Source organism: Micromonas commoda, chromosome 10 (assembly GCF_000090985.2).
Source record: "Micromonas commoda chromosome 10, complete sequence".
Lineage (NCBI taxonomy): Eukaryota > Viridiplantae > Chlorophyta > Mamiellophyceae > Mamiellales > Mamiellaceae > Micromonas > Micromonas commoda.
Window position 1 is genome coordinate 871985 of NC_013047.1, and position 26500 is coordinate 898484.

The 26500-nt window shown below is 65.6% G+C and overlaps 13 protein-coding genes across 13 annotated transcripts; 6 read left to right on the top strand and 7 right to left on the bottom strand.

The window, feature by feature from the left end:
* Nucleotides 1–846: 846 nt before the first annotated feature.
* On the top strand, nt 847–1089 carry MICPUN_74531 (predicted protein; the record flags this gene model as incomplete). Its single annotated transcript, XM_002508509.1, has 1 exon — nt 847–1089. A coding segment is annotated over one exon (243 nt), but the record flags the coding sequence as incomplete, so codon positions are not given.
* Nucleotides 1090–1216: 127 nt separating this feature from the next.
* On the bottom strand, nt 1217–7021 carry MICPUN_96640 (SNF2 super family; the record flags this gene model as incomplete). The annotated part of the gene is made up of 12 exons (XM_002508789.1): nt 1217–2053; nt 2288–2413; nt 2549–2599; nt 2957–3094; nt 3149–4515; nt 4663–5065; nt 5135–5470; nt 5570–5863; nt 5951–6037; nt 6122–6389; nt 6489–6697; nt 6758–7021. 12 exons carry the CDS (start codon nt 7019–7021, stop codon nt 1217–1219), a joined length of 4380 nt encoding a protein of 1459 aa, XP_002508835.1.
* Nucleotides 7022–7591: 570 nt separating this feature from the next.
* Nucleotides 7592–9003, bottom strand: MICPUN_62070 (pe-pgrs family protein; the record flags this gene model as incomplete). The annotated part of the gene is made up of 2 exons (XM_002508790.1): nt 7592–8612; nt 8851–9003. 2 exons carry the CDS (start codon nt 9001–9003, stop codon nt 7806–7808), a joined length of 960 nt encoding a protein of 319 aa, XP_002508836.1. The 3' UTR covers nt 7592–7805.
* Nucleotides 9004–9392: 389 nt separating this feature from the next.
* MICPUN_109062 (hypothetical protein) lies at nt 9393–10647 on the top strand. Its single transcript, XM_002508510.1, has 2 exons — nt 9393–9708; nt 9844–10647. Exons 1-2 carry the CDS (start codon nt 9520–9522, stop codon nt 10591–10593), a joined length of 939 nt encoding a protein of 312 aa, XP_002508556.1. The 5' UTR covers nt 9393–9519; the 3' UTR covers nt 10594–10647.
* A 56-nt stretch (nt 10648–10703) lies between these two features.
* MICPUN_62072 (predicted protein) lies at nt 10704–11196 on the top strand (the record flags this gene model as incomplete). The annotated part of the gene is made up of 2 exons (XM_002508511.1): nt 10704–10770; nt 10868–11196. The coding sequence occupies 2 exons, from the start codon at nt 10704–10706 to the stop codon at nt 11194–11196; spliced, it is 396 nt and encodes a 131-aa protein (XP_002508557.1).
* A 70-nt stretch (nt 11197–11266) lies between these two features.
* MICPUN_102792 (glutamate-gated ion channel neurotransmitter receptor family) lies at nt 11267–13014 on the bottom strand (the record flags this gene model as incomplete). The annotated part of the gene is made up of 2 exons (XM_002508791.1): nt 11267–12759; nt 12858–13014. 2 exons carry the CDS (start codon nt 13012–13014, stop codon nt 11267–11269), a joined length of 1650 nt encoding a protein of 549 aa, XP_002508837.1.
* A 471-nt stretch (nt 13015–13485) lies between these two features.
* MICPUN_69792 (predicted protein) lies at nt 13486–14211 on the bottom strand (the record flags this gene model as incomplete). The annotated part of the gene is made up of 1 exon (XM_002508792.1): nt 13486–14211. A coding segment is annotated over one exon (726 nt), but the record flags the coding sequence as incomplete, so codon positions are not given.
* A 1047-nt stretch (nt 14212–15258) lies between these two features.
* On the bottom strand, nt 15259–17235 carry MICPUN_65858 (predicted protein; the record flags this gene model as incomplete). The annotated part of the gene is made up of 4 exons (XM_002508793.1): nt 15259–15723; nt 15838–16308; nt 16333–16806; nt 16894–17235. Coding segments are annotated over 4 exons (1752 nt in total), but the record flags the coding sequence as incomplete, so codon positions are not given.
* An 862-nt stretch (nt 17236–18097) lies between these two features.
* Nucleotides 18098–19014, top strand: MICPUN_62076 (predicted protein; the record flags this gene model as incomplete). Its single annotated transcript, XM_002508512.1, has 2 exons — nt 18098–18323; nt 18506–19014. 2 exons carry the CDS (start codon nt 18098–18100, stop codon nt 19012–19014), a joined length of 735 nt encoding a protein of 244 aa, XP_002508558.1.
* A 177-nt stretch (nt 19015–19191) lies between these two features.
* Nucleotides 19192–20599, top strand: MICPUN_62077 (predicted protein; the record flags this gene model as incomplete). Its single annotated transcript, XM_002508513.1, has 2 exons — nt 19192–20519; nt 20563–20599. 2 exons carry the CDS (start codon nt 19192–19194, stop codon nt 20597–20599), a joined length of 1365 nt encoding a protein of 454 aa, XP_002508559.1.
* Nucleotides 20600–21098: 499 nt separating this feature from the next.
* MICPUN_102796 (predicted protein) lies at nt 21099–22787 on the bottom strand (the record flags this gene model as incomplete). The annotated part of the gene is made up of 1 exon (XM_002508794.1): nt 21099–22787. The coding sequence occupies one exon, from the start codon at nt 22785–22787 to the stop codon at nt 21099–21101; it is 1689 nt and encodes a 562-aa protein (XP_002508840.1).
* A 412-nt stretch (nt 22788–23199) lies between these two features.
* On the bottom strand, nt 23200–25119 carry VLF3 (variable flagellar number 3; the record flags this gene model as incomplete). The annotated part of the gene is made up of 2 exons (XM_002508795.1): nt 23200–24969; nt 25084–25119. 2 exons carry the CDS (start codon nt 25117–25119, stop codon nt 23200–23202), a joined length of 1806 nt encoding a protein of 601 aa, XP_002508841.1.
* A 289-nt stretch (nt 25120–25408) lies between these two features.
* Nucleotides 25409–26494, top strand: MICPUN_62080 (flagellar/basal body protein; the record flags this gene model as incomplete). Its single annotated transcript, XM_002508514.1, has 1 exon — nt 25409–26494. The coding sequence occupies one exon, from the start codon at nt 25409–25411 to the stop codon at nt 26492–26494; it is 1086 nt and encodes a 361-aa protein (XP_002508560.1).
* Between the last annotated feature and the right edge of the window lie 6 nt (nt 26495–26500).

Here is a 26500-nt window from a genome sequence, read left to right on the forward strand (position 1 = left end):
GTTTTTCTGCGGTTGCCCGCATAATTTGAATTTTGCCCGCACAATTTCAACATGACGCATCAAGATTCTCTCCAAATCTTGCTTTGGAAGGGCCCGGAAATTTCACGCTGTTTGACATGTTGACAGGCATCCAGTTGAAAGAAAACGACATAACGCCTGGATTCTTTCCACGATGGGATGACACAGGAGAGGCCCGCTGATGACACCAGGAGAAAAACGATAAAGTTTGCTCGTCAGTTCGGATGTTTTAGTTTTTAGTGCCGATGGAGCATCCGTACAAATTCTCTACCATGTGGTAATGTTAGCTCGTCATCGCCACTCGCGGTACAAGTAAATACCTTCGAAGGTACCTCATACGCAGTCTCAGCTGCTGCGTGCGGACGAAGGTCAGTCTCCCCGCGCCCACTCGAGATGGCCTGCTCAATGACGTCCGCTAGGGGCATGGGGATTCTCAGTCACGTGGCGTGCGTGTACATCGCGACCGCCGCCTCGACGAGGGTCGCCTCCGCGCAGGCGATCCACCAGCCCGGCGCCTTCGCGCGTCATCGCGCGTCGTCCTCGCCATCGTTGTGCGCGAGCGGCCTGGGTTTCCCCAGGCCGCTCCCGAGGCGGTGCTCGACGACGACGACGCGCGCGGTGCGACGCTCCGCGAAGGGTGAGGGGCACGTGTACGAGGTACACCCCGTCGCGGGCGACGGCAGGTGCCTTTTCCGCTCCGTCGCGATCGGGATGGCGCTTCGGGGGAGCGGCGGGAGAGACGATGTCGGCACCGAGACGGCGCGGGCGGACGCGCTGAGGAACGCGGCTGTGGACGAGCTCGAGCGACGACGCGCGGAGGTGGAGTGGTTCATCGAGGGAGACTTTGACGCGTACTGCGTGGGCATGCGCAGACCGAACGCGTGGGGCGGAGAACCCGAGATACTGATGCTCACGCACGTCGTCGAGACCCCGATCGAGGTGTTCATGCCCGAAGCGGGCGAGTCTCTCAGGTCGATAGGAGTCTACGGCGGCGAAGAATACTGCGACGAGAATGACGGAGAAGGTAGGATATCGGTGTTGTTCCACGGTGCTGGGCACTACGAGGCGCTCACCAGGTGCGACGACGAGTAGGGTCACGTCGACTGTTTAGCCGCTTGCTTGAGCGCGAAAACGCGCGTCCGAATGTATTCGAATGTATTTCTATTCCGCGAGGCTTCCTTCGTCTCGGCGTCGGGTCTCAGTGGGAGACGTACTCGCTGTACCTCTCCGGACGCCGCCTTTCTCTGACCGCAATGGACGCCCAGTCCGCCGCGCCCGGTGCGAGCCTTTCCAGCGCTTCCGCGAAACCGATCCCGTCCCCACCGCCCACGCCGCCGTGCCGGACAATCGCCCAGAACACCCGCGGCGACGCCACCGCCATCGCGGCGGGCGCGAGATTTTGGCGAGCCGCCGGACTCTGATCCGCCGCCACGACGCGAAGGACCAGCGGCAAAAGGGCCGCGGGGAGGTCCTGAACGATCTCGGTCTGTTCCCCGTCCACGCCCACGCGTCCCGCGGCGACGTCGGGCGCCGAGTACCGAACCACGAGACGGCCATCTATAAGCGACTGGAACGTCACGCGCCCCGCGACGGCGGCGGACACTTTGCGGTTGCCCTCAGCCTCCGCGGCCCGTTCCTGGACGATCGCGCGGAAGGCGTTCTGTAACGACGCGATCGTGGGGTCCGCGGCGGATCCGCGCGCGGCCGAAGCCTCCGCCGCGCGCATGAGATCCGCGGCCATCCGCGCCGCGGCGCCGCCGTCGCCCCCGTCGTCGTCGCCCCCATCCGGGTCGTCGAGCATCGCCGCGGTGGACACAGCCTGGCGCGCGGCGTGGAGCGCGGTTCGACGCGCGACGCGTCCGTCGATGTCCGCGACGGTGAGCTGACGGCCCTCCCCCTCGCCCAACCCGCCGCCCGCGATCGCGGCGGCCGCCGCCTCGGCGGCCGCCGCCGACGCCGGAACATCCCCGCCGACCGAACCCCCGACGCCGACCGCGACGCGATCGTCGCTCGAACCGAGCTTGTTCTTCTTCCCCTTGAACGTTCCGACCTTCTTCGCGCGTTTCGCGGCGGTCGGGCTCGGTCCGTCGAGGGCTTCGGTCCTTCGAGCAGTGACGCCGCCGACTCCGGCGGCGGAGGGAGATCCGCCGAGCACGTTTCCGGTCGCGTTTCCGGCTGCGCGCTTTCTGTTCGGTTTCACGCCTCCCGCAGCCCCCGGGGGCGACGCGCCCGCCGCCTCCGATGTCATGAAAAGCGTACCCGTCACCACGTCGCGGTCGTTCACCCCCAGACTGCGTAACGTCGAATCGTCGTCGTCGCCGGTGAGACGCCGAGGCGGGACCCCCGCGCTCAGCGAGTGGACCCCGAGGGAGGAGTCGAAGAAGGCGAGGGCCGACTCGGCAATGCCCCGAAGCTCCGCCGCGGTCGTGTCGCCGCCGTTCGGCAGAGTTATGGTGTGCGGCGGTGGGGGCGAGGGCTCGGTCGAACGCGGTGGGCCGGGAGATGCGGCCGCCGCGGCGCTGAGATAGACGCGCAGCGCTCGGAGGCGAATTTTCCACTCCCTCCCGGCGCCCCCGGCCCCCTCCGCTTCGCCGCTGACTGCCCCCGGGGGCGGAGGGGGTTCGTCATCGCCGCCGCCGGACCCTTCTCCGTCGAGGATATCCTCGTCCCGCGCGTTTTGTGTCCGGTTCGGATCGTCCCGCGGGTCCCTCGACGCCCCCCGGTCCATCGCGTCGGCGCCGAACCCGCCGGCTACGGGATCGAGGTTTGATCCGTCGTTTGGGGGCGAATCCGCGAAGGTGACCGCGCGCCTGCGTCCTCCCGCGGGTGGACGCGGGGGCGAACGATCGGGTTCGACGGTGCGTTCGCCGCTCGCCGGCGCCGCCGCCGCGTAACTCGCGTTCGCGGTGACGTTGGCGGCGGTGTTGGCGGCCGTTACCTCCTCGCCGGCGCCGCCGCCGAGCTCGTCGTCCGCGGGCAAGAGCTCGGGCACCGGTATGAGCTTCAGCGTCTGGAGCACCCGGCGACGCGATAGGGCCTCGGCGGCTATGGCGGGGGCAACACCGGCTTGGACCGCCTCGTCACCGAGGGCGGCGGCGGCGATGACACCCTCCCTGTCTTCTTCTTCCACCTCTTCCTCGTCGTCCTCCTCCTCCTCGTCCGACCAGTCGTCGTCCTCCTCCCGTTTTTTCCTCGCCCTCGATTCCTCCGCCGCCGCGTGCGCCGCCGCCGCGAGCTCAGCCTGAACGTCCAGCAAGGTCTCCTCCGCGGTGCCTCGCATCGCCAGTACCTCAACTATGACCGTCCCGCGCTGACCCATGCGGTGCGCGCGCGACACAACCTGCTGCTCGAGCGAGGCGTTGTCCAGTGGCTCCGCCACGAAAACCCTTTGCACGAACGACAGGTCGAGGCCCTCCGCGGCGGCGCGGTCCAGCAGCAGGACGGACACGTCGGGGTCGGCGCGGAAGGACGCGAGCGCGCGGTCTTTATCCCACCTGCTCATGCCTATGCGCGCGATGTTCGCGAAGTTCACCTTGGCGCCCGAGAGCGCCAGATCGATCACGTCGAGGTGGGTGCGGAAGCCGCTGTACACGATGCACTTGGGCGGCGGACCCGATGCGCGCCGCGACCACACGGCGAGTCGCTCCAGATCACCCGCGTCGTCCCCGTCCCCAGGTGCGCCCTTTTCCCGCTCCAGCGGCGCGGCGCCCAGTTCCCTGAGCCTGGCCAGCAGGTACTCAACCTTCGTGGACTCGCCCTGCGCCTCCAAAGCGTCGACCATCTTCCACGGGAGCTGCACGTACGACGGCTGAATCTCGATGAGATCCTGCGGGACAGCCTGCCTCGGCGCGGGGTTATCGAGTCGCGGGTCCGGCGCCTGCATCTTGAAAGGCGACGCGCACACGGGGCACCGGACCGGGGCCCTGGTCTCGTGCAGGAAATCCTCCTGGGGCGCGCTCGATACCCCCCGGCCCGACTCGTCCCCGACAACGGCCACGCAGCCGCAGCAGAGCAGGTGGCCGCACGGCGTCACCAGCGGCATGAACGCGTCGACGTCGCACCGCTGGCACCGACCCTTCGCGACAGTCAGGGGATACCGGAGCTCGTTCGCCCTCGCGGTCGCGGACTCGTGGCCGTGGCCGCGTCGCTTAAGCGCCTCCACCAGGTCTTCGACGGTTTCGTCCATCTCGGGCCCGAAGCAGTGCACCGGGTACACGCCCGTGACGCACGCCGCCTCCCGAAGGTTCTGCACAGCCTCCATCGCGAGACGCGTCTGCCGCGGGTTCAGCAGGGACTCGACGTGCGACGGGTCCGCCCAGTCCGCGAGTAAAAGCGAACGCCGAACGTGGGACACGATCTCGTTGTAGGAGAGGGCGTGCGCGCGGGTAAACGCTAAGCCGCGAACCTCCCGTTCCAGCGGCGGGAGGCGAATGTCCGACTTGAGCGTGCGGATGGCGACACGGCGGAGCAGCGACCCGAGGCGGGCGGCGGCATCGGCTCTCGCCTCGTCGGCGGCGCGCGCGGCGGCGCGAGCCTTCATCGCGCTCGCCGCCGCCGCCGCGCCGTCGTTCTCGTGATGGTCGTCGTCGTCGTCCCCGCGGTGCTTGCCGTGCTTGCCGTGTTTTCCCTTGTCCTTTCCCTTACCGCCGCCGCCGCCTTTCGCGCCCCCGCCGTCAAGCGGCCTCTGGATCGCTTGCATCCACAGCTGTTGCGACGACGCGTAAGGCGCCTGACGTAGGAACGCCAGGAGTGGGTGAAGGTGCCCCACCCCCGCCCCCTTGAGCGTGGCGGGCGTCGGTGTTCCCGTCATGACCCATCTCGCGTGAGCCCTCAGCGCGCACGCCATCGAAAGCTTCGCCGTGATGGCGGACGCTCCCCCGAGCTGGTGCCCCTCGTCCAGCACCACCCTCCGCCAGTGCACGCGGAGTATGGGACTGTCCCTGCTGAACTCGTACGACAGGCGGTTGACGGGGATGATGACCAGGTCCCATCGGTTCGCCAGTTCACGCGGGGCGAGGCCGTGAAACGACGACAGCGAATCGTGCCGCTGCGCTCGACGCACCGACCCGGCGCTCGCCCCCCCGACGCCGGTCCACGTCACCTCCGCGTCACCCACCCCGAGATCCGTCACGTCCGCCTCGCCCTCGATGCCGAAGAGCCACCTGGACGCGTCGCCTGTCCCGTTGGCCGCCCCGTTCGCGCCCTCCCCCTTGGACTTCCCCTTGGCGCCCCCGACGACGCAGACCGAGGGCCCATCCTCCGCCGCGCCCGTCGTGAAGGCAATCTGCTCGAGCCAGTGGGAGATGAGCACCGGAGGTAAGATCACGAGCGTCGCGGATGAGAGCCATATCTTCGGGGTCTCCTCCGCGCCCCCTCGCGCGCGCCCACGGGACAGGGAAAGAGCTTCCTCGAGCGCGTCGGTGTCGAGCGCGATTGGCTCCGCGAATGGATCCTCGGCGGACGAACGGATCGGCGGAGGCGCCCAGTCCAGGTGAAGCTTACCCGCGCGCTCTCCCTCGGCCACCGGTTGTAAACCGATCGAGTAGAGCACCCAAGTCGCGTCTTTGAGCGCCTCGCCGTTGAACCGAAACTTGGGCAGCCTCAGCGGCGTTACATCGGCGATCGACCCGCCGGCGTTCATGAGGACAAACTCGCACGCGTCAAACGCAACCTCCTTCCCGACGTTGTGCGACGCGATCGCGATGGCCCGCTGGAAGAACGACACGTTACGCTGCGTCATCGCGCGCTCCTTGGACGCGCGCGCCGCCGACGCCGTCACCTGCCTGAAACCCGGCGGGGGAAGGGACGGATCGTCCTCGACGGTCTCGTTTTTGTCATCCTCAATCTTCGCGACGGGCGTACCGACGGCGGGCGAACCCCCGTCGTCGCCTCCCGCGTCGTCGAGCCACGCGTCGAGTTTCCTTCGCTTAACTCGCGGGTTGTCCAGCAAAAACGCCGCGCGCTCGATCTTGGCGAAGTGTCCCACCCCCGGCGTCGTCGACCGCCTGCTCCGCCGCACCTGCGACCGAGGGTTAGACCCGGCGACGGCGGGCGAGTGAAAGTCACCCGAGTTGAGATTCCCGTTTCCGTCTCCGCTATTAACCGACGGCGTCGTCGGGTCCCCGTCGTGTGTCGCCGCCGCCGCCAACCGCGCGGTCCCCTCGTAGTACCAGCACCCGCTCGCCTCGTCCCTCCTCGCGCGGTGTCCGTCCGGCGGCGCCGGCCTCGCCCCCCGCGTCGCCAGCACCAGCGCGAGCGCCGTCACCGTCTTACCTAAACCGGGCTCGTCGCACAACAAGCCGCCGGGGGAGTCCGCGTAGGACGGGGGCGGTGACGTGGACATCTCCCCGGTCAAAACGTTCACCCAGTACCTGTCGGACGCCTCTACGTTATTTGGGGATGTGGACCGGCGTTCGCCGCCGTCCGCTCGATGATCGGGTTCCGGTTCCATTCGCATCGGCCCGATCCACCGCGGGTCGGGGAGCGGCGGCATGGACGCCGACCCGTTCGGTCGTTCCCTCGCCCGCATCCACGCCAGCCCAGCCTCTTGGTGCGGATGCAGACGGAGTTTGAGCCCGGGCGCGCGGCAGTCGATCCGCTGCCTCGCCCCAACGCACGTCGACGCGAACGCCGCGCAACCCCTCGGGTCCAAACGCGAGAGCACCGCGTCGAGTGCCATCTCCGGCAAGTCTCCGATGTGCGCATCCCCGCGGGTCCCATCTCCGTTTTTTTGTGGCACCGCCACCGCGCGGTCGATCGGTACATACGTCGGCGCGCGCGGGCGGAGTCGTTCGAGCGCACCGCGGAGGGATCCGGTGGGTCCGCCGCGGCTCGCGTCGTGGATCTCGCACCCGACGACGCCGCAGAAGCCCGCGCGCGCGTGGCGGTGGTGGGGATGACCGCGGTCCAGCGACGAGGCCCAGTCGCACCGCGCGTGGCCGAACGCCGCGACCACCGCGGCGCGCGTTCGCGCATCCTTGGGCACCGGATGGTACCCTCTCATCCACAGTCTCGCCGGCGTCGCGAGGTAAACGAGCGCGACCGCCCGTCGCGACGCGGTCGGGTCGTCGAGATCCCCGTCGGCGAGGACGCAGACGGACTCGACGTGGGTGTCTCGCAGCGACACGAGGTGCTCCAGCATGCCGCCGCGGCACGCCCACTCGTATCGCCGCCCCCCGCCGTGCGCGTGGGTCACTAACCTCCCTCCGCGGAACCCGCGACCGAGACGCGCGCCGGTGCTCAGGCGCTCGGGCCCGCGCGCGATTGGGGGTCCGTCCTCGATCTTCGCGCAGAGGGCACCCGCGGGGAACCGCGCCGGGTCCGAGGAGGTGCTCGGGCCGTCCTCGACGACGACGACGTCGTCATCGCCGGACGTCTCATGTGGCTTGATGGCCTCCGCGTCGACGAGCCATACCTCCACGCGGAAATACCCCGCACGCGCCATGCCTTGCCAGGCCCCTCGTCGCCGTGGTGTGGCGGGAAGTTGTCGTGATCTCCAAAGGGAGCAGTCAGGTCCGTCGAAAAGTGTCGTGGCGGCATTGGTCAAGATCTTAATGGCAAATAACACACACACTTCTGTATGAAATTCAGTGACATATAAAATACTTGTACACGGAAAACCTTTTACTCCACGCAACCCCAAGTTGCGAAAGTGTGAAAATGCTTTGCTCCCTCCCGACCACCCAGTCTTGTGTAAGACAGCTTGACCACGAGTCCACTTCCAAAATAGACAAAATCGTATCGGTACAACAGCGTGACTCCGCCTCAGTCACTTTCCGAACGCCGCCTCACGACGCCGACGGCGCCGTCCTCGGCTTCAGGCTCGACTCGGTGAATGACCCGAACCGAAGCGTCTGCGCGTTGTGCGCCCTCACAGCCTCCTCCCTCAGGCGCCTCATCATCTCCTCGGTCATCTCCCCCGGTCCCGCGGGCATCGCGTCCATCGCCGCCGTGTTCCTGCTCGCCTCCTCGGCCTCGGCTCGCATCCCCGGGGGCAGCAGCTCCTGGTACGTCTTCGCCACCGGTTCCTCGTAGTTTGCGTACGTGACGGGCTCGATGAGCACGCCGCCGCTGACCCGCCGGGGAGGGGGCGGCATCATGCCTCCCGCTCCCGCGTCCGGTCCTTCGTTTCTTTCGCGTGCGTGCGCGTACATCGGCGACGGGGTCCCCGGCGCGCCGCCACCTCCCCCCTCGGCGCCGATACCACCCTCGGCGCCACCCGCGACGGAGGATCGCCGATTGGCGCCCGCCGCTCGCGAGAGGTAGTACGCCTGCGGGTTAGCGCCCTGGTTGCGACCCCTGCCGCGTCCCCCGTGAGTCTTATTGGCGGCCGCCTTCTCGTTGCTCTTGTTGCGTCTGCGCATCAGGCGCCTCTGCTGCGACTTGTAGCAGTTGTGTCGCTGGAGCAAGGAGCCATCCGGGGTGATGTACTCGTCCATGGTGTGGAACTTGTGGCACTGATAGCAGAACCTGCTCTGCGTTCCCTCGGGCTCCTCTTCGAGCTGCACGTACAGCGCGGCGCAGTGGGAGGCGCACGCGCGGGCGCGAATCTCGTGCACGGTCTGACAAATCGCGTCGCAACCCGTCACGCGGCACTGCGTTGAAGATGGAGGGCGGGGAGGGACGCGGTCACGTGTCTGAATTTTCGGGTTGAACGCCCTCTCGCCGCGGAAAAAGGCGCGAGCGGGAGATCTGCTCGGGAGAAAAATTGGGGCCGACCGTGGACGCGGGGGAGGGATGGGGAGACGGCGTTGAAACGCGGCGGGGTACGGGTCACGCGCGGAAACGCGCGCATGCATCGCGCGACCGGCCGGGCGGGGTCCGTGGGCGCACCGTCTTCGGTTCCTGCGGCGCCTTCTCATTCGCCCCGCCAGCACCTCCTCTGGAGGCGGGACCGGGGGCTTGCGCATTCACGTCGGGGCCGTCGTCGTCTACGTCGGCGCCGTCGCCGAATGACAGCGCCCAGTCGACGCCCTCGTTCGCCATCCGTACGCTCCTGCCCGGGGTTCGAAAGACCCGGGGAGACGTTGGCTGAGAAAGGGACGGGCGCGCGGTCGAAACTGGCCAACCCGAACTGCACGTGGAAGCGTAAAAGCGCAGACAGTTGCCCTACGCCGCAAACCGCCGGGATCTCGGGTAGGAACGAATTAGGTTTTTTTTCAAAATTCCCGGACTGCGTCCCATAGATTTGCTTGCGGATTCGACAGCAGATTTTTTGTGCTGCATCACACGCGGCGAAGTGGTTCGTTGAGAATGAGCGCTTTCCAAACGGCGCCAGTTTGTTTTCCGATTCAAGCTCATCATCATCACAGCAGCAGTGCCTTGCCTGTCAGCCAATCCAGACACTTGCTTACTTGTACTTCCAGGGTGGGCGGCCCGGGTCGAACCGCGACCGCGCGCGCCACGCGGGGGAGGGGGCGAGAATCCCCGGGCGAGGGTCCATCCCCGTGGGTCCATTCGAGGTCACACCGGAGAGTATCGGCGCGCGGCGAAGGAGGCGTCATGGGCGCGGGCGGCGAGCAGAAACCCCCCGCGCGATCCGGCGGTGGCGTTTGCGGAGGCCCCGTGAGGCGAAGGCTCCAGCCGATCGGCAAGCCGATGGAGCGACGCGCGAGCAGCCTGCAACGGATCAAGGACGCGGCGGACTGGAAACGGATAGGGTTACACCAGAAGTACGCGGACCAGACCATGGTGAGGCGACCCGCGCGCACCGTCCGTTCGGTCAACCGCCGCGTCAGCATCGGAAAGAGCACCGTCACCCCCGTCGGCTCTCCACCCTCCCCGGCTCACCCGCCCCCGCCCTCCCCGTATCTGCTCCCTCCGCAGACGCGCCCGCTCATGCGCGGCTGGTTCCACGCTCTCACTGCGTTCATATTCACCGCGCTCATCGCCCTGGACGCGCACACCCTCTCCCCCGGTCCCGTCACCTGGTTCGCGGTGGTCACCTTCGTGATCCCGTACTGGGCATCAACCGCGCTGCACTGCGTGCCGTGGAGACGAAGAACCGCGCACGACCTCGCGCTCGCGCTGGATTTTCTGGGGATATCCGCCGGCTTCGTGGGTCAGTCCGTCGGGTGGGTCGGGGTCGGCACGTGGCGCGGGGTCGATGAAGGCGCCAGCTGGAGGTTGCGTTTCGCGGCGTGGTGCGCTCGGGGAAACGTCTCACTCGCCGCGGCGCTGGCGTGGCTGCTGACGTGCGCGCTGTACAATCGGCACAGACAGCCGGTGATGCTGTACTGCAGGAAGGCGCGGTTCGCGATCGTGGGTGCGAACATGTTGCTGCTGGGGTGCGTGGAGACGGCGCTGTGCCACGACTGGAGGCTCAACGTCGCGTTGCAGCTCTTGGGGCGGGTGTTTGTGCCGTGGTACTTTCTGCGGTGCGTCGCGGTGGACGCGGGTGGTAAAGGGTGGTTGCCGCTGTGGGACGGGGTGTGGAGCCCTCACGAGAACTGGCACTGCGCGATACTGGTGCTTCACTGCCTGCAGCTGCACGCGGTGTCGATCCGCCACGACGGGACGAGCGCGTTCGTCACCTTCCTCGAAGTCGTGGGCGGCTCCGGCCACGCCGGCGGGTGAACCAGTTTTTAGCAAACAAGACGAGACGTGTTTTGATTTCACTCTTACGTGTTTAGAAGAGAACTCCGACGTTGCGCGCGCCACACCCGTCGAGGCGCCGAAGAGTCGCCATGTCGACGTTTAAGGATATGCAAGACGAGCACGCCGCGCGGCAGGCTGTGCTCAGGGAGCGTGTCGGTGCGTCCGCGCCTCCCCGTTCGCCCCCCGAAAATCCCCCTTTTCTGCTCCCCTTTCGATCGACCGACCCCGCAGCCCCTTCCCCTTCCATCCGCAGAGATTTCGAGAGACGCGGCGCTTGCGTCCGTCAGCGGTCTGACCGAGCAGATGGTGGATGCGGTGAACGCCGGGACGGTGGAGGTCTTCGAGAACCAGAAGCGCGTGGAGGAGCAGGCGAGGGAGCTTCGGCGGAAGGGCGCCAAATTCGCGGGGGTCACGAGCGAGTGGGTCCGGATCGTGAGGGGGTTCGACGACGACCTGCGGGAAATTGGGGACTTCGAGGGATGGATCAAGCGCGTGGAGCTCGACCTGAACAACTTGACGCAGGCCATGAAGAAAGTCGCGGAGCAGGGGTCAGGGAGTCCGAGGGAGCGCGGCGCTAGCTAGGGGCGAGTTATACCAGAAATAGTCTTGTCTTCATCAGGGTGTACAGCCCCGACTGCGAAACGCCTCGGGTTCAGACTTTGGACGACGCGAACATCCTGTGGTGCGCCGCCTTACCATCCTCCTCTCCTCCGTGCGCGCTGTTCTCCTTGGACGGCTTGCGTTGGGCTGCGCCCCCGAGGATGTCCAGGTAGTTTGGATTGTTCAACGCTTTGGACGCGCCTCCAAACAACTGGTTGGTGAAGAAGATTGCGCACATGGACCCCCCGACGAACATGAACAGGCCCATCATCTGATCGATATCCAACGCTTTTGTCTCCAGCCCCGCGGCATCCGCGTCCAACCCGCCACCGCTGCACATGTCGACCGTCTTTGTCTCGATTCTGTCGTCCAGCGTGCCGTCGCTCTCGATCTCCATCAGCAACCCGTCGAGGATGACGTGCACATTGGAGCGGCACTTCTCGACCGAAGTCATGAACCCGCCACCCGCGGTGAACACGGACGACGTCACGGTGACGTCGCAATTCTGCTTCTGGAGCACCACGTTTCGAGCGACGTTCGCGGGCAAGATCTCCGCCAGAGCCTGGTTGTCGGCGAGCAACTTGCCGAGCGCAAGTCGTGTCATGTTTCCCATCGAGTAGTCCTCGTTGACTTTCAGATACGGGTGCGCAGTTTCCATCCGTTTCTTCAGCGGGTCCCCTTTGAACATGATCACCGCACCGCCGTTATCGCGCACGTCGTTCATGTTCTTGATCAGCCCCTCACCCGCGGAATCCTGCACGACGATGATCGCCGCCAGCTTTGCGGTGTACAACGACATGAAGAGAAGGCAGAACAGGCCAAAAGCGGACGTGATCCCTCGCCCGGCTCGGCTCATCGGCTTCTGCGTCTGCGATCCGCCAGAGAAGCGCTCGAACGTGAGATACAGCTCCAGCGATAGGCCTTTAACAAGTCTTTCCGCTCTGTTCTTGCCGAGGTCGTCGTTATCTATCCAATTGCGCTCGATGGTGAACATCATGATTGAATACGTCACAATAATTGCGCACCAAACCGCCCACACAAGGCCCGTGAACGGTCGGACCAGCAGGTCGAGGTCCAGCGACTTCTTCTTGGAGTTGCGCGCGGTGATCAGCACCCTGGACGCATCCGTGTGGTGATGGCCGATGACCAGCCCGAGCTTTCGTCGATCTGAGGTGTCCGTCCACCAGTTGGTGGACAGGTCGAAACGGTCGTCCGTGGTGAAGTTGACAGCCATCGCAGTGTACGACTCCGGCACCGTCTTCGAAACGTCGCGGGTTAGCGCCCACTCGACGTTGAACCCGCCCCTCTTCGCCATCTCCTGGAAGAGTAGGTAATCACGGCCTTTCAGCCCGCCCTCGAGGTCGCACGTCCGCCCGGGGATGTGCGGCGCGCAGAAGAAGACGTCGGGGTAGGGGCAGTCAGACGAGCATCCTGGCACTGTCTTGAATGTTGCGTGTTCCACGCGGTTTGGATCGACGTGCGCGATGACGCGCAAGGTTTTCCCGTCGAGCAAGCCTCGAATATTGGACTTTGATGGGACCGATCCTGAACGGAGGAAGGATCGGGAGCACAGATGGGTGAGCGGCTGAAATGGGCTGCATCGGGGAATTGGGGAATCCGCATGCGGAGCAGACTGCACTTACCGCTGGCCGCGTCGAACCCCACAGCCTGGCTCACATTTTTGTAACCGCCGGATAGCTGCTGGGGAATCGCAAGCGAGCAAAAGTCCACGTACACGGGAGCCGCCGCAGCATGGCTCAGGGAGCAAGCCAAGACTCCCAGGAGCAAGGCTTGCCGCATTTTGAAGCGATTCTGACGTGGCTTCGGCAATTAAATTGGAACAAGTCGGATCGAATGTCGGCCCGTTGTCGCGCTCTCAGGTTGGGTGATGCTACCGAGGGCAGATGAGATGCACGCGCGGGGGCACTTCACGGGATCCAGGCGGCGGACCAGGATATCGACGTCGGTCGCAGTGTGTGAGTCGACCCACCCGCGGTTGGCCAAAACTGCCAAAGATATCTTTTTTTTGCCAAGAAAGCCGAGAAAAAGCGCTAAAAAGTTCGCAGGCGAGATGTGAGCTTTTGAGAGTTTTCCGGTTGTCACCCCGCGCGGGCGGTTCCAAGGTTACTTCTTCGCCTTTTTCTTCGCGGGCGGCGCCTCCGTGTTGATCCTCTCCGCCTCCATCTCCGCCCTCCACTTCTCCCGCGCCGCGATCTTCTCAGCTTTGCGCTCCGCCTCCTCCTCCCTCGCCGCCTTCTCCTCATCCGGATCCGGCAGGGCGTTGTACACCGGCAACGCGACGGACTCGTTGGTCTTCATGTAGATCGATTGCACGTTGGACCACTTGCGGGGCACGTGCTGCACGAGGTCGTCGATCGCGGCGATCGCGTTCTCCGCCACCTTGGTCACCTCCATGCCGCTGGTGCCCACCTTGACGTGGATGCACGTGCCCGCGCCCATGTGCGCGTACGTCGCCGCCGCCGCCTTGCGAATCTGTGCCGCCCAGTCCTTCTTCGTGAGGTCCACGGGCACGGGCTGCTTCTTCTTCTTGAAGAATGACTTGCCGAGCAGCTTGGGGAGGATGGGGAGGACCCTGGCGTCCGCGCAGAAGAGGTCGTAGGAGTCGCACAGCTGGCGCTTGGCCTCGTGGGGCTTGTAGTTGTTGCGGAGCTTGGAGATGCCGAGCACCTTGGCGACGCCGCACGCCTCCATGTCCGCCACTTTCTTCTTCGCCTCCTTGTGACCCTCGCCCTGGTGGTCCTTCACGATGAGGCAGATCTCCGTCTTGTCGGGGTTGAGCAGCGGGTTGGGGATCTTCACCGGCACCAGCTTGTTGCTGCCCTTCTGGGGCACCCTGCGGGTGGACAGCATCACGCTGTAGTAGTCGCCGTCGCCGTCCTCCTCGAAGAGCTGCGTCTTGCCCTCGGCCTTAACCTTCTCGAGGTGCTTGGCGAGCGCCGCCACCGCCTTCTTGATCTGTGCCGGGTTCACGCGGGACTCGGCCGCCATGGTGTCAAGTCGCCCGTGGGAGTCAGTCGCGCTTACGCCGCCGCCGCCGCGGTTTGCTTTCTGCGCACGCCGGTCAGGTCGACTCGCGGGCGTGCGGTGTCGCGCGCGTCCTAGAGGCGCTGTGCGCGAACTTTTGAAGACGAGGCTCGCACTTCGCTTCCGAAGGCGCGCGCTCGTGCGGTAGCTAGTGGAGCGACTAGCGCCGCCGACTACATTTGTGGAGCCTCTCGGGAACTTTTCACACGGAGCTGCCGAACCGGAGCTCCTGACTAAGCGACGTGTGCCATGGTTCATTAATTCGCTCGTATTTAGAGTTTCCAAAAGTAGTTTGTGTGGAGGGCACCCTCCTCGCCGCGCAATTTTTTCCGTGACTTTTACGGGATAAGCGGGAGAAAAATCTGAGGGGCGGGCCGAGGTGCCCAGCTGCCCAGTCACCAGTCGCTGTCAGTTTTCTGGGCACGCTCGATGCTGGTGGTCGTATAAAAATTTCCCACTACCTCAGTGCCTGCCGATGTTGGAGGCCCATCCCCGTCCAGGGTCCTCGCCGTTCCGCAGCTCCGACTCGAGCACGCACTCGTTCCTACGCAGCGTCTGGTACAACAAAGTGAGGCGCGAGTCAATCTCCATCAGTCGTCGCTGCGCCGCCTCCATCCGGGTGAACACGTCCACGTCGCCGTCGCGAAGCACGGACAGCAATTTCCCCTTCGGATCCAGCTGTAGCGTGAAGCTCATGTCGAACTGGCCCTCGGGCGAATCCGCGCTGTCGCCGCCGTACCCGACGATGGAACACCCGCCAACCTTGGTGATTATGTCGGAGATGCCCGCGAGCAAGCCGTCTCGGTCAGTGCACCGCAGCCACACCGTCGCGAGCGAATACTTCTTAACCTCCTTATCCGACATCGACGCGTGTCGCTCCGAGAGGTACTTCGCCGCGGCGACGATGGCCTCGGTCGCCTCGATGTCGTCGATGACGTCCACGTCGGAGGTGGGGATGATGTTCGTCGCCATCTCCACGTCCGCCGCGAGCACCACGGGTTCGTCCCCGAGTTTCACCCCCTGCTCCGCGAGGAACTTCTTGATCTTGTACTTGGCCGACCTCGTCCGCGCCATGTCCAGGAACTTCTTCTGCAGCGAAATCTTTTGCTTGGCCACCGCACCCGCGAGCGCCGCCGCGGTGGACTCACCCGCGCCGTCCAAGAGGTTGTACCCGCCCGCGGCTTGCGTGATGATCTCGACCACGTCGGCGTTGTGCAGGGGGGTGTCAAAGTCCACGGCGACGCCGTTCACCTTCGCCTCGACCATGTCCAGGCCCGCGTCCGTGTAAAAGGCGTAATCCACGACGGTGGCGCCGTGGGGTAGGTTCATGACCCCGCCCGACGGCGTGAACACGAAGACGCGCCTGCCGAGGAGGTCCCCGGTGACAGTGTCCACAAACTCCTCCGCGGTGATGACGCCGAGGAACTCCTCCTGCCACTCCCTGATGTTGCTCAGCCACTCAACCTGCCTCGCGTGCCCGCTTCGCACCATGACAGATTCTTCGGGGTTCACCTCCTCCTCCTCCTCGTCCGAGTCCGAGCTGTCGCCCTCGTCCGCCGAGACGTCCGCGCCCGCAACCTTGACATCGCCGTCCGCGTCAGCCGCTCTCCTCCGAAGTTTACGAAGTTTGCGAGCCGTCCTCTTCGCCGTCGCGCGCCACGCAGCCTTGACCTCACCGTCCGCCGCGATGCCGCTCTCAGCCATGCGGTGCATGTCGTACGTGCGAATCTGCAGCTCCAGCGGGAACACCTCCGTCTCGATGGGGCCCTGCCTCTCCGGCGCGCTGCCCTGCTGGTCGGACCCGATGGGGAGGACGACGGTGTGCAGCGCGCGATACCCGTTGAGCTTGGGGGTGGCAATGTAGTCCTTCATGCGCCCCGGGACGGGTGGCCACAGCGCATGGACCATGCTGAGCGCCTGGTAGCACACCCTGGACGATACCATCCTGCGCGCCTCGGACATGGCGGCGTACTCGCCGTCGGACTCGTCGTCGCCCCGGAGGTGCAAAATCACCCTGAGCTGCGCCACCTCGTTCACCCGCCTAAGGTTCTTGATGAGCTCGCCGTTCTTGACGTCAATCTCCCCGGGCTTACTCCCGCCGTTGGCCCTGCGGAACAAGCCGTAGAACTCTTTGGCCCGAGGGAGGACCTCCACCTTGCTGCACGCCTGCTTGAGGAACTCGTCCTTGTCGCAGAGTGCCTGAAGCTCCTCCGCCGCGCGCCTCACCACGGGATCCTGCCTCTTGGTCAGCTCGTCGAACCACCGCGCCGTCTCCGCGTGCGTCTCGGGTGCGGCGTACCTGAACGCCAACTCCTCGAGCTCGTTCTTGACGTTATACATGCCGAGGAGCTTCGCGAGGGGCGCGAACACGAGCAAGGTCTCCCTCGCAATCTTCACCCTCTTCTCGGGCTTGAGCGCTCCCAGCGTGCGCATGTTGTGCAGCCTGTCGGCCAGCTTGACGATGATGACCCGCACGTCCTGGGTCATCGCCAGGAACATCTCCTTCAGGTCGTCCGCCTGCACGTTGGCCGCCGCGGCCAGCGCCTGCTCGGGCGTCGGCGTCGCCGCCATCGGTCCCACGGTCGCTCCCATGGACGCGGTGCTCGCGGCGTTCGTCGTACCCTGCTTGCTCACGGAGCTGCTCACCTTGCTCACCTTGGTCTCCCCCTCCACGATCCGTCGCACCGCGGGTCCGAACCGTTCCTGGATGGACTCGAACGTGACCGCGTCGGTGTCCTCCACGGTGTCGTGAAGTAAACCGGCAATGACCGTCTCGTGGTCCATGCGCTGGTCCGCCAGTATCCCCGCCACCGCCACCGGGTGGGTGACGAAGGGCTCGCCGGACTTGCGTTTTTGCCCGTCGTGCGCGTTGAACGCCATCCTCGTCGCGTCCTTGACCTCGCTCCTCTCGTAGTCGGTCAGGTACCCCAGCTTGTCCCGGATGGAGTCGTAGAGAAAGTCGGCGTCGACGTGCGACCAATCGCCGTCGGGGCCTGGGTCGACCGCGGAGGGATCGGCCTCCGTGGACGTGTACGCGGTGAGCCTCGTTCTCGACGAGTGGTCCCCCGAAACGCGGCCCCGCGACCGAAGGGGTCGCTGGACGCGGCGACGGGAGCTCGCGCTGGCGTGGCTGTTCTCGCGGCTCTCCGTCGCGCGCGCGGTTTGGGGCCCGCGGCGGGACCGAACGCTGACGCGGGACGCGGTTTGAGCCCCGAACACACTCGCCGCGCCAATGGCGGCGTGCATCGCCAGCGACATCGCTCACCCAGTCACGCGCCGCTCCGCGCCCCCTCCGTGATCGATCCAACTCTTGCCCTAGCTAGCAAGCTTTGGAGGTGAGCGCCCCCAGCAATGCGCCCCGCGGGTCCGCTCGCGGGTCGGGTCGGGTGCGCGGGTAGAGCGTCGAGGATCGACCTCACGCTCGCTCGCTCTGAACCCGGCGGCGATGTGGACGCTCCTCCGGCGTCCGCTCGCTTCTGACCCCCGAGGCCGCGAAGCGGGGGGCTATCCAAGATATGATAGAGAAGTCCCGCCAATTATTTCCCGGGCCGAAACCACCAGCTGACCAGCCAGACGAAGAACAGGCACAGACGCACGGACAGTTCGGGGTTCCAAATCCGGCAAGTCTCCCCAACGACTACCAACAGTCGACGGAGGAGACGGGGATCAAACCCAAACGTTCCTTTGCCGCCAGTCGTCGCCACTGTCCGCGGCGCGGCGTCACACGCGGCTGAACCAAGCGGCCACCTCAGCGTTAACGCGGGGTAACGAGCACGCGCGTGCGCGTAGAGAGAACACGGGAGAGAGAGACGAAGGTTCACAGGCTGTAAACGCGACCATGCAGTCCGGCGAATCCATCTACAACCTGATACCGCAGCCGGTCGTGGCGCCTGAGAGGCCCCCCATGCATCGGTCCAAGTACCCCGGCGACGTGGACCCGGCGACGTTCGAGTTCGGCGACCGTGTCAGGAAGGGCACGGGAACCTTCGGCAGGAGTCCGGGCACGATCAAGCCCAAGACGGACGCGTTCCTCAAGAGGACCTCCGTGGACAAGCTCCCCTCACGTGCGTAATTGCCCCTCGGAATTGCCAAAAGCGTCCCGCGCGTCTCCCGTCGTCCCTAAACGCGGCGATCCGTCCATTCGCGAATCCCCCGGCCGTCCACGATCCACCCGGTATTTGCCCGTCATCATCCAGGCGCTGACCGTCGCTCCCCGACCCCGCCTCGCGCCGATCCCCGACCGCAGCCGCCTCGACGATGACCAGGACGAAGGTCAAGAAGCTGCCCCCTGTGCCCAAGCGGGACGAGGCGCCGGCGATGGGCCTGGTGAGCGATAAGAACTTCGTGAAGACGAACGCGCTAGAGGCCATGCTCGCGAAGCCCCCGAAGAAGGAGGCCCCGTTGCTGGCGACGCAGAAGAAGGACTACGGCAAGGTTCCCAAGTACCTGCACACCATCAAGTCCCAGATCGCCGCGGAGAAGGAGATGATTGCGGAGTTCCAGCGGCAGCAGGAGGAGGCGGCGACGCAGTCGATCAGGCCCATGTCCGAGGATGAGCGCGACGAGCTTCTGTACGATATGAAGGTGAAGTGGGGCAAGCTCAACGAGGCGTACGGCAAGCTGAGCTTCACCCTGGACGTGCCCTCGCACATGCGCCGAAAGGAGGAGCTCGAGGCGGAGATGACGCAGCTGGAGAAGGACATCAAGACCCTGCAGGGGCGCCAGGTGGTGGTGGTGGACGAGCGCCGCGTGTGAAAGACCCGGGACCTTGCGTGAGTAGCCCAGCAACATCTAGAATCAACGGAGTCGAGAACTCTGCCGACTGTATTATCCACAGAGCAACGAAACACGAAATATCCTTTTCCTGAAGAGGGCCTCGGTACCGTCGCCTCGTCCGGACGCCCGAAGGGTCTCTGAACGCCCCCACTCGCGATGCGCGCGCTCTTCCTGCTCGCGCTGCTCCTGGTGGGATCCGCGCGAACCTTCGCGGAGGGCATCGAGGCGCGGGGCCACCACCCGCGCGAGGACGAGCGCGCCGCCAAGAGAAGAGCGGCGGAGGCCCGAGGGAGGCAAGTTTCCGTCGACGTCGTGGAAGACGACGGGGGGCTCAGCGTGTCTCGCCTCGACGCCCTGCAACGCTGGGTCGAAGTTTCCCAAACTTCATCGCCGCGATCCTCCCCCGCGGACCCCAACGGCGCGCCCCGTGCGCTCTTCGCCGCGGCGACGCATGCTGCGCGCAACAGGTCGTGCGCGACGAGGGACAGGTCCCCCGAGGAGCTGCGGGAAAAGGAGCGCGCGCGAAGGTCCCTGCGGATGCGCGAGACGGCGGAGGACTTCCGCGTGGAGGTACCGGTGGTGTTCCACGTCATATGGAACAGCGCGCAGGGCGCCGGGTGGGTGTCCGAGGAACGGGCGAGCGCACAGGTGGACGTCCTCAACCGGGCGTTTGGCGGGCGGACCTTACGGCACGACGGGTCGGCAAATTCAAACGCCGTGGACACCGGCGTGTCGTTTCGTCTGCACGCGGTGAGGTACACGGACGTGAGCACAGACGGTGACGCGTCGCGGGCGTCGTTTTTCCGCGAAGATTGCGCTCCGGGGGGCGGAGAGCGGGTCATCAAGCGAGCGCTCGCGGAGAGCCCGGAGACTCACCTCAACGTGTATACTTGCGAGCCCGACGGCGGTGTGCTCGGGTGGATCTCGCATTGGCCGGACGAGATCGACGAAGGGGACGTCGATAACGGCGTGTTCCTGCTGCACTCCACGCTTCCGGGCGGGGACGCGAATCCGTATCACCTCGGGGACACCGCAGTGCACGAGATTGGGCATTTCTTCGGCTTGTATCACACTTTCCAGGGAGGGTGCCACGACGTTTGGGACCTCGAAGCTGGCGACGCAGTGTTCGACACCCCGCCGCAGGCGCACGAGTCCCACGGATCGTGCCCTGAGCTCGCCGCGGAGAGCCCGGACACGTGCACGCTCCCCGGTCACAGCGACCAGACTGTGGCGCCTTACTTCGGAGCCGACCCATATTGGAATTTCATGGACTATGCCCACGACAACTGTATGAGCGAGTTCACTCCGGGTCAGGCGTCGAGACTTCGGGAGGTGATTTCCCAGTACAAACCAACACTATGTGCGTCGATGCCGGGGCAAAGTTGCGAGGGTGTCGAGGGAAATGTGCAGGCGTTTTCTGGTTCCCCGGGGGAGACTCCACCGCCACCTCCCCCTCCCTCTCTGACTCCTCCTTCTTCCATTCAGTGCGCGAACCCCGATTTTGTCTCCTGGTCGCTCACTCTCCAGGCGGACAACTGGCCGATGGAAATTGGGTGGAGGCTGACGAAAAAGTACGAGCTCGTAGATTCATTCCTCGTCGCGGTGCCCGAAGAGGAGGCTGCAGTCGCCGAGGTCAACTTTGGCGATTTGATGGAGCCGGGAGGATCGTGGACGTGGCGTCGGTGCCTCGGACCGGGCGTTTACACGCTGCGTATAAGGGACTCGTGGGGAGATGGCATGTGCTGTTTCTTTGGGAGCGGAGCATGGAGCACTTCGCTCGATGGAATCACGGTGATGAACGGGGATGGCGATCACGGGGATGGAGTCGACGTAGAGCTGCGAGCCAACGTGCCGGGTGGCGCTGTTGTGGGACCGGAGCCACCTCCTCCCGAGCCCCCGCCTCCTCCGACCTCCCCCCGGCCGCCGCCTCATCCCCCGCCTCCTGCCCAACAACCACCATCTCCACAACCACCGCCACCTCCGCGGCGAGGAGGGCTCTTCTTCCCGATTCGCGATGGGTTCTTGTCCGCGTGAAATTATTCTTGTCGACAACGCTCCTGTGATCAATCATCAAAAAGGTTCCCAAAGGCTTGGTCGCCTCCACCTCCCCGATTACCACCACCGTCGAACAGCAACTCCAGATCATCGTCCGGCATTCCCACCATTGCATCCCCCGGCATCTCCAACGCGCCGCCGGTTCCAAAGACGTCGTCGAAGGCATCCAGTCCGGCGACTGCCGTCGTGGGTGCCTTGGTTGTCTTCACCGCAACCTTCTTCCGCTTGGGCGCGGCAGCCTCCTTGGGCGGCTTGGCGGCGCGGGGAGCCTTCGGCTTGGCGCCGACCCCCCTCCCCGGCAGCCCGGCGGCCGTGACTATTCCGCGCCCGCCGTTCCGTCCTCCGCGGCCGCCGCGGCCGCCGCGGCCGTTGCCCGTCCCGAGCTCCGTTGCCAATCCCGGAAGCGCGCCGTCGAACCCATCGCCAAACCCCCGCGCCCCGACCGCGCCACCGCGTCCCCCGCGACCGCCGACTCCAGCCTTGGACGCGCCCGGGCTCCTGCGCTTCTTCTTGACCGGCGGCGCGGGGGCGAGGGGAGCGGCGAGGGGCGACGCTCCCTCCATGCCACCGGGGATTTCAAAGTTGAGGTCAAAGGCGTCCGCGTCGTCGAAATTGAACCCGTCTCCTCCGAAATCCTCGAAAGGTATGCCGCCCATGGGGAACGGGGATCCCATCGGAAACTCCTCGGCGTTCGCACCCTTCTTCCCCTTCTTCCCTTTCGCGCCCTTGGCCGGAGGGGAGGAGAAAATATCGGAGAGGCTCTTTGTCTTTCCGGCTTTTTTCGCACCCGGTTCTTTCGCCGCCTTCACCCCCTTGACCACCTTCTTTTTCGCCGCCTTCGCGGCCATGACCGACAACGGAACGTCGTCATCCTCGTCCTCCGTCGCGGTGAGCTCCGCCAGTGACTTCGCCTTTGGCTTCTTCTTCTTGACCGCCTGCTCCTTCGCCCCGAGCGGCGCGGCGCCCGTAGCCCAGACCAGCGGCCCCCGCGCCCCCGCCGGAGCCATCCCCACCGCCGCCCTGCCCGCCGCCGCCAGCCGCACGCGCTGCTGCAGACCCGCGGGGATACCCCCCGGTCCGCGCGCGGTCCTCCCTTTCCCCAGGCACCTCTCCAAATGCGACGCGAACCTGCTGGCGGCCATCTGCTGGAGGCATAACGGACAGGTTGTGGCCTCCTTGCTGGCGCCGCCCGTCCTGCCGTATATGTCCTTGGTGCCCTTGCCCACCTTGCCGCTCGGGGTCTCGACCGTGATTTCCGCCGGTCCCATGGATCCCAACGCCGCCATCTGCGCTTTGGTCGGGGTCTGCGCCGCCGCCGCCTCTGCAGCGCCGGGCACCCTGTCCTGCACGGAGTCGAGGGTATCGAGCCCGAGCGACAGCGACCGATGGGTCTCGACCGCGACGTCCCTGATCAAACCGTCGAGCAGCTGCCTGTACGTTATGATCGTGGCGCCCACAACGCTGTTGGGATTCTCCGCGCCCTGCTTGAGCCGCCAGAGCGCCTGCAGCTGGGCAGTCAGCTTGGCGTACTCAGCCTGTAGCGCGGGATCCTCCATCGTCGCAGGCTGGACCGCGACCCCGGGAGTGCGAGGGGACTGCAGCGGCTGAACAGGGTTCGACGACTGCGGCGGCTGCGCAAATGGATCCTCCAGGCCGCCTTCGGGCTCTATCGGATCCATCGCGTCGGCCTGCTCCATCGAGACGCCAAAGGGAAGCCCCCCGCCACCTCCCGGGATCGATATTTCGCGAGCCGCGAGAATCACCAAAATTCAGTTCGGGGGCGCAAGTCGCCGCCTCGTCACGAGCGACGAAATCGAACTCAAGGGGTCGGGCTATCGGCACGACGTTTCCCTTTGAAACGAAACGACGCCGAGCGCCCCCCGCGCCTCCGCCTGTGCCGCGGGTTCGAAGATCAGGGGCAGCAAGTCCGGCAAGTTTCCCGTGGTCAAGTTTAAGTACGCGTCAGCTCTCAAGCCATGTGCGTTGTCGAAAAATATGTGAGGAAACTGGGTCGACGCCTCGTTCCTCTGGTGTGTGTTATCTGCACTGCAACGGCGATGACGCCTGATCTATATCATATGAATCACAACGCGCATCCTCCATGGCCCATCAAGCCGTCGCCGTCGCCTTGGCCTCCTTCAAAAAGCTCTGCAGCGCCGCGAGCCTGGTGTCGATGTCGGCAATCTCCGCCGACGCGTCCCCGTGCTTTGCCATCGGCGGCTTGACCTCAGCCTTCGCCGGCCTCGCATCCGAGTTCTCCTTGGCCGCGATGTCCGCGAGCTTGTTCTTGACGTCCCGCAAGATCCTTCCGGGCGACGACGCGACGGCGCTCGTCCTCTCCGCGTTCTTCCTCCAGTTCCCGCGGTGAACCGGCGCGGGTGACGCCGCCCCGCTCCCGTCCCTCGCTCCGCCCCTTCGCGCCGGCGACGCGCCCCTCGAGTTCCCACCCCCGGGCGTGTAGTACCCGCCGCCTCCCGCGGTACCCGACGGCCTCATCCTGTTCGGGGACGCCAGCCCCTGGGCGATACCCCTGGCGCTGTTTCTGAACCTCGCCGCGTCCCTCTCGCGCTTCTCCCTCACGTACGCGGTTGGATCGAACCTCGGCGAAGCCGCGCCCGAACGCGCGGGACCGGGGGACCTGCCTCGCGCGTCCGGTCCCGGCGATGGGGACCTGGCGCGCGTGGGCGTCCTGAACCCGTGCGAAGGGGCGGGGGATTGGGACCGGGCGCGGGCCACCCCGCCGGGGGTCCACGGCCTGGCGTAGTCCCTCGACGGGGTTCCCGAGCGGGCTGGGGAGGCGGCGCCGGATCGGAGACCGTAAGAAGCCCTGGGGGTGCCGGAGCCGAGGGTTCGCGCGGGCGAAGCCGCGCGGGACGTGGACCTCGAGCCCGACGCCGCGAACGAGCCGCCGTACCCGCCGCTCCTAAGCCTGCGCTCCAGGCCGTCGCACTGGGTGGTGAGGTCCTTCACCTTGATCCTCAGCTCCCTCTCCGTCTCCCGCCGCCTGCCGGCATCCTCCACGGCCTGGTCCAGCTCGCGCTGTTTGCTTCGCAACATCCTCTTCTTGGACGCCTCCACGTTGGCGAGCTCCGTCTCCTTCTGCTGGAGCTGGCGGGAGAGGTCGTCCCGTTCCCGTCGCACCACGCGCAACTCCTTGTTCACAGCCTTGAGCTCGGCTTGGAGGTGGTCCACCTGCTCGCCGGACGCCGAGGACGCGAACGCGCCGTCGGTGGATCCACGCACCGCGGACAGCTCCACCGCACCCACGCCGCCCGCCGACGCCGACTTCTCCGCCTTGGACAGGTCCCGCCTCAGCTGCCTCACCGTCCGTCGCAGCTGCTCGTTCTCGTCGCGGAGCCTCGCGTTTTCGGCGCCAATCTCGCTCGAATCGCCCTTACCCACGCCCGCGGTCGCGGCCAATCGCGCGTTCTCCCGCTTGAGCCTCGCCACCGTCGCGTTGAGGGACTCCACGCTCGGTTGATCCTCGAAGAGGAGGGGCAGCGGGTAGTGCACGCGGTCGTACTCCGCGGCGTACGTGAGGATGAGGTACCTCTTGTTGTTTTGCTTCGCGCTGGTCGTCCTGGCGGGCGCGGCGCCGCCCTGTCGCTTGTTCTTCAGCGCCTCGAGGTCCGCGTAGGTCAAGAGGTCGATGAACACGCTCTCGCTCTCCTCCACCACCGCGGCGACGAGCATCTTGTGGAAGACGCCGAACTTCTTGAAGTTGCCGGTCTTGGTGGTGATGTCCTCGATGTAGCGGCTGGTGAAGTCGCCGCGCCAGCGGAGTCCTTCCTGCTTCTGCTCGACCTCGATGGAGAGCATATCTCCGTTGAAGCTGGAGACGGATACGACGTACTCGACGCCATGGAACGCGAGTTCCGCCTGCGATGCGGGGCCTTGAGGGTCAGCGCGGGTTCGAATTATTGTGGCTTTTTTTTCCATCCACAGCTGGCGATGCGTTCTATCCCGAAAGGGTAGATTGAACGCGGGACGCACCGTCTCCGTTTCATCTGCGTTCGACGCCTGCGCCATGGTGCGCGACTGATGAGATTTCTCCGCTCCGTCGACTGCGATACGCGCGTCGCGGCCGAGTATGCGCTCTCGCTCCTGTTTAAAAAAGAAGGAAACAACAATCGATAACGGCTAGTCCCGATTTACACGCAGTTAGGCCTGTTCGGAATTATTCTCACATTGAACATGGTGACAAATACTTTCGAGATTGGTGTTAACAATTCTGACTGGTTGTGGTACAGTGCAGGACCACGGCACGGTAAAATTCAAACTGAGGAGGCACCTCAGCTCAGTTCAAACCCGCGCGCCAATGGCTGACCTGACGGAGTACGAGCAGGATCTCCTGCGGCGCAACGCGCTGCTCGAGGAGCGCGCGGCGGCATCCATCGCACGCGCAAAGGCCGTGGTCGAGGGCAGCGCGGTCCTCGCGTCCCAGGAGTGGAGCGCGGGGGAGATCGCGGGCAAGTCCAGCCTCTTCGAGGACGCCATGCTGAAGCTCGCGAGGGACGAGGTGGAGCATTTCGCCGCCGGCGACGTGACCTTGGACAGCGTCGACTACGAGAGCGACGATCCACCTCCGCCCCCCGACCACGAGGAGTGGCCGGACGAGAACGACCCGGAGCCCCCGAGGTTCTCGCGCCACTTTCCAGCCACCAAGTCCGCCAGATCCTCGCGCCCAACCTCCGTCCGCAGCAGCGTGGAGCGCGTGATGCGAGCCTCCAGGGACTCCGCCCCTCTCGAGGAGTTCGGCCGCGACGCCCCCGCGGCGTCCTTCGCCAACCCCGAGGAGGACAGCGCCGGCAGGCTCGCGCGCGCCAGGATCCGCGCCCTGCAGGATGAGCTCCAGGCGCAGGCCAAGGAGCTCCGCGAGGCGCACGCGAGGTTGAAAGATCGCGACGGCGAGCTCAAATCGCTGCTCACCGAGAAGCTCAACGTCGGCAAGCAGGTGAAGCAGATGCAGGTGGCGCTGGACAAGGAGAAGCGCGCGGGGGCGGACGCCAAGGCTGCGGCGGAGGCTAAGGAACGCGAGCTCGCGGAGACCAAGAAGGAGATTGAGCGGGACAGGCGGTCCAACAAGGCGGCTGACGCGGAGGCCAAGGCGAAGGACGTGAGGCTGAACCGCGCGCTGGAGGAGGTGGAGAGGTACAAGCACCAGCTCGAACAGGCACGCGAGGGGCAGAGGGGAGCGGCGACGGGTCTCAAGGGTGAGAACGACCGCCTTCGGCAGGAGGTGAAGCGGCTCGAGCGGCAAAAGACGGAGCTCGTCGCCGCGTTCAAGAAGCAGATGAAGCTCATAGACGTGCTCAAGAAACAGAAGGTGCACATGGAGGCGGCGAGGACCCTGCAGTTCGCCGAGGAGGAGTTTATGCGCACGCTCGACACGGACGCGAGGTGATTTGTA

What these genes read in the sequence shown, in the direction of transcription:
- MICPUN_109062 (XM_002508510.1), top strand. Translation starts at nt 9,520, where the DNA reads ATGGGCGCGGGCGGCGAGCAGAAACCCCCCGCGCGATCCGGCGGTGGC. An exon ending in AGTACGCGGACCAGACCATG is followed by an intron (nt 9,709 to 9,843) that starts GTGAGGCGACCC and finishes CTCCCTCCGCAG; the next exon opens with ACGCGCCCGCTCATGCGCGG.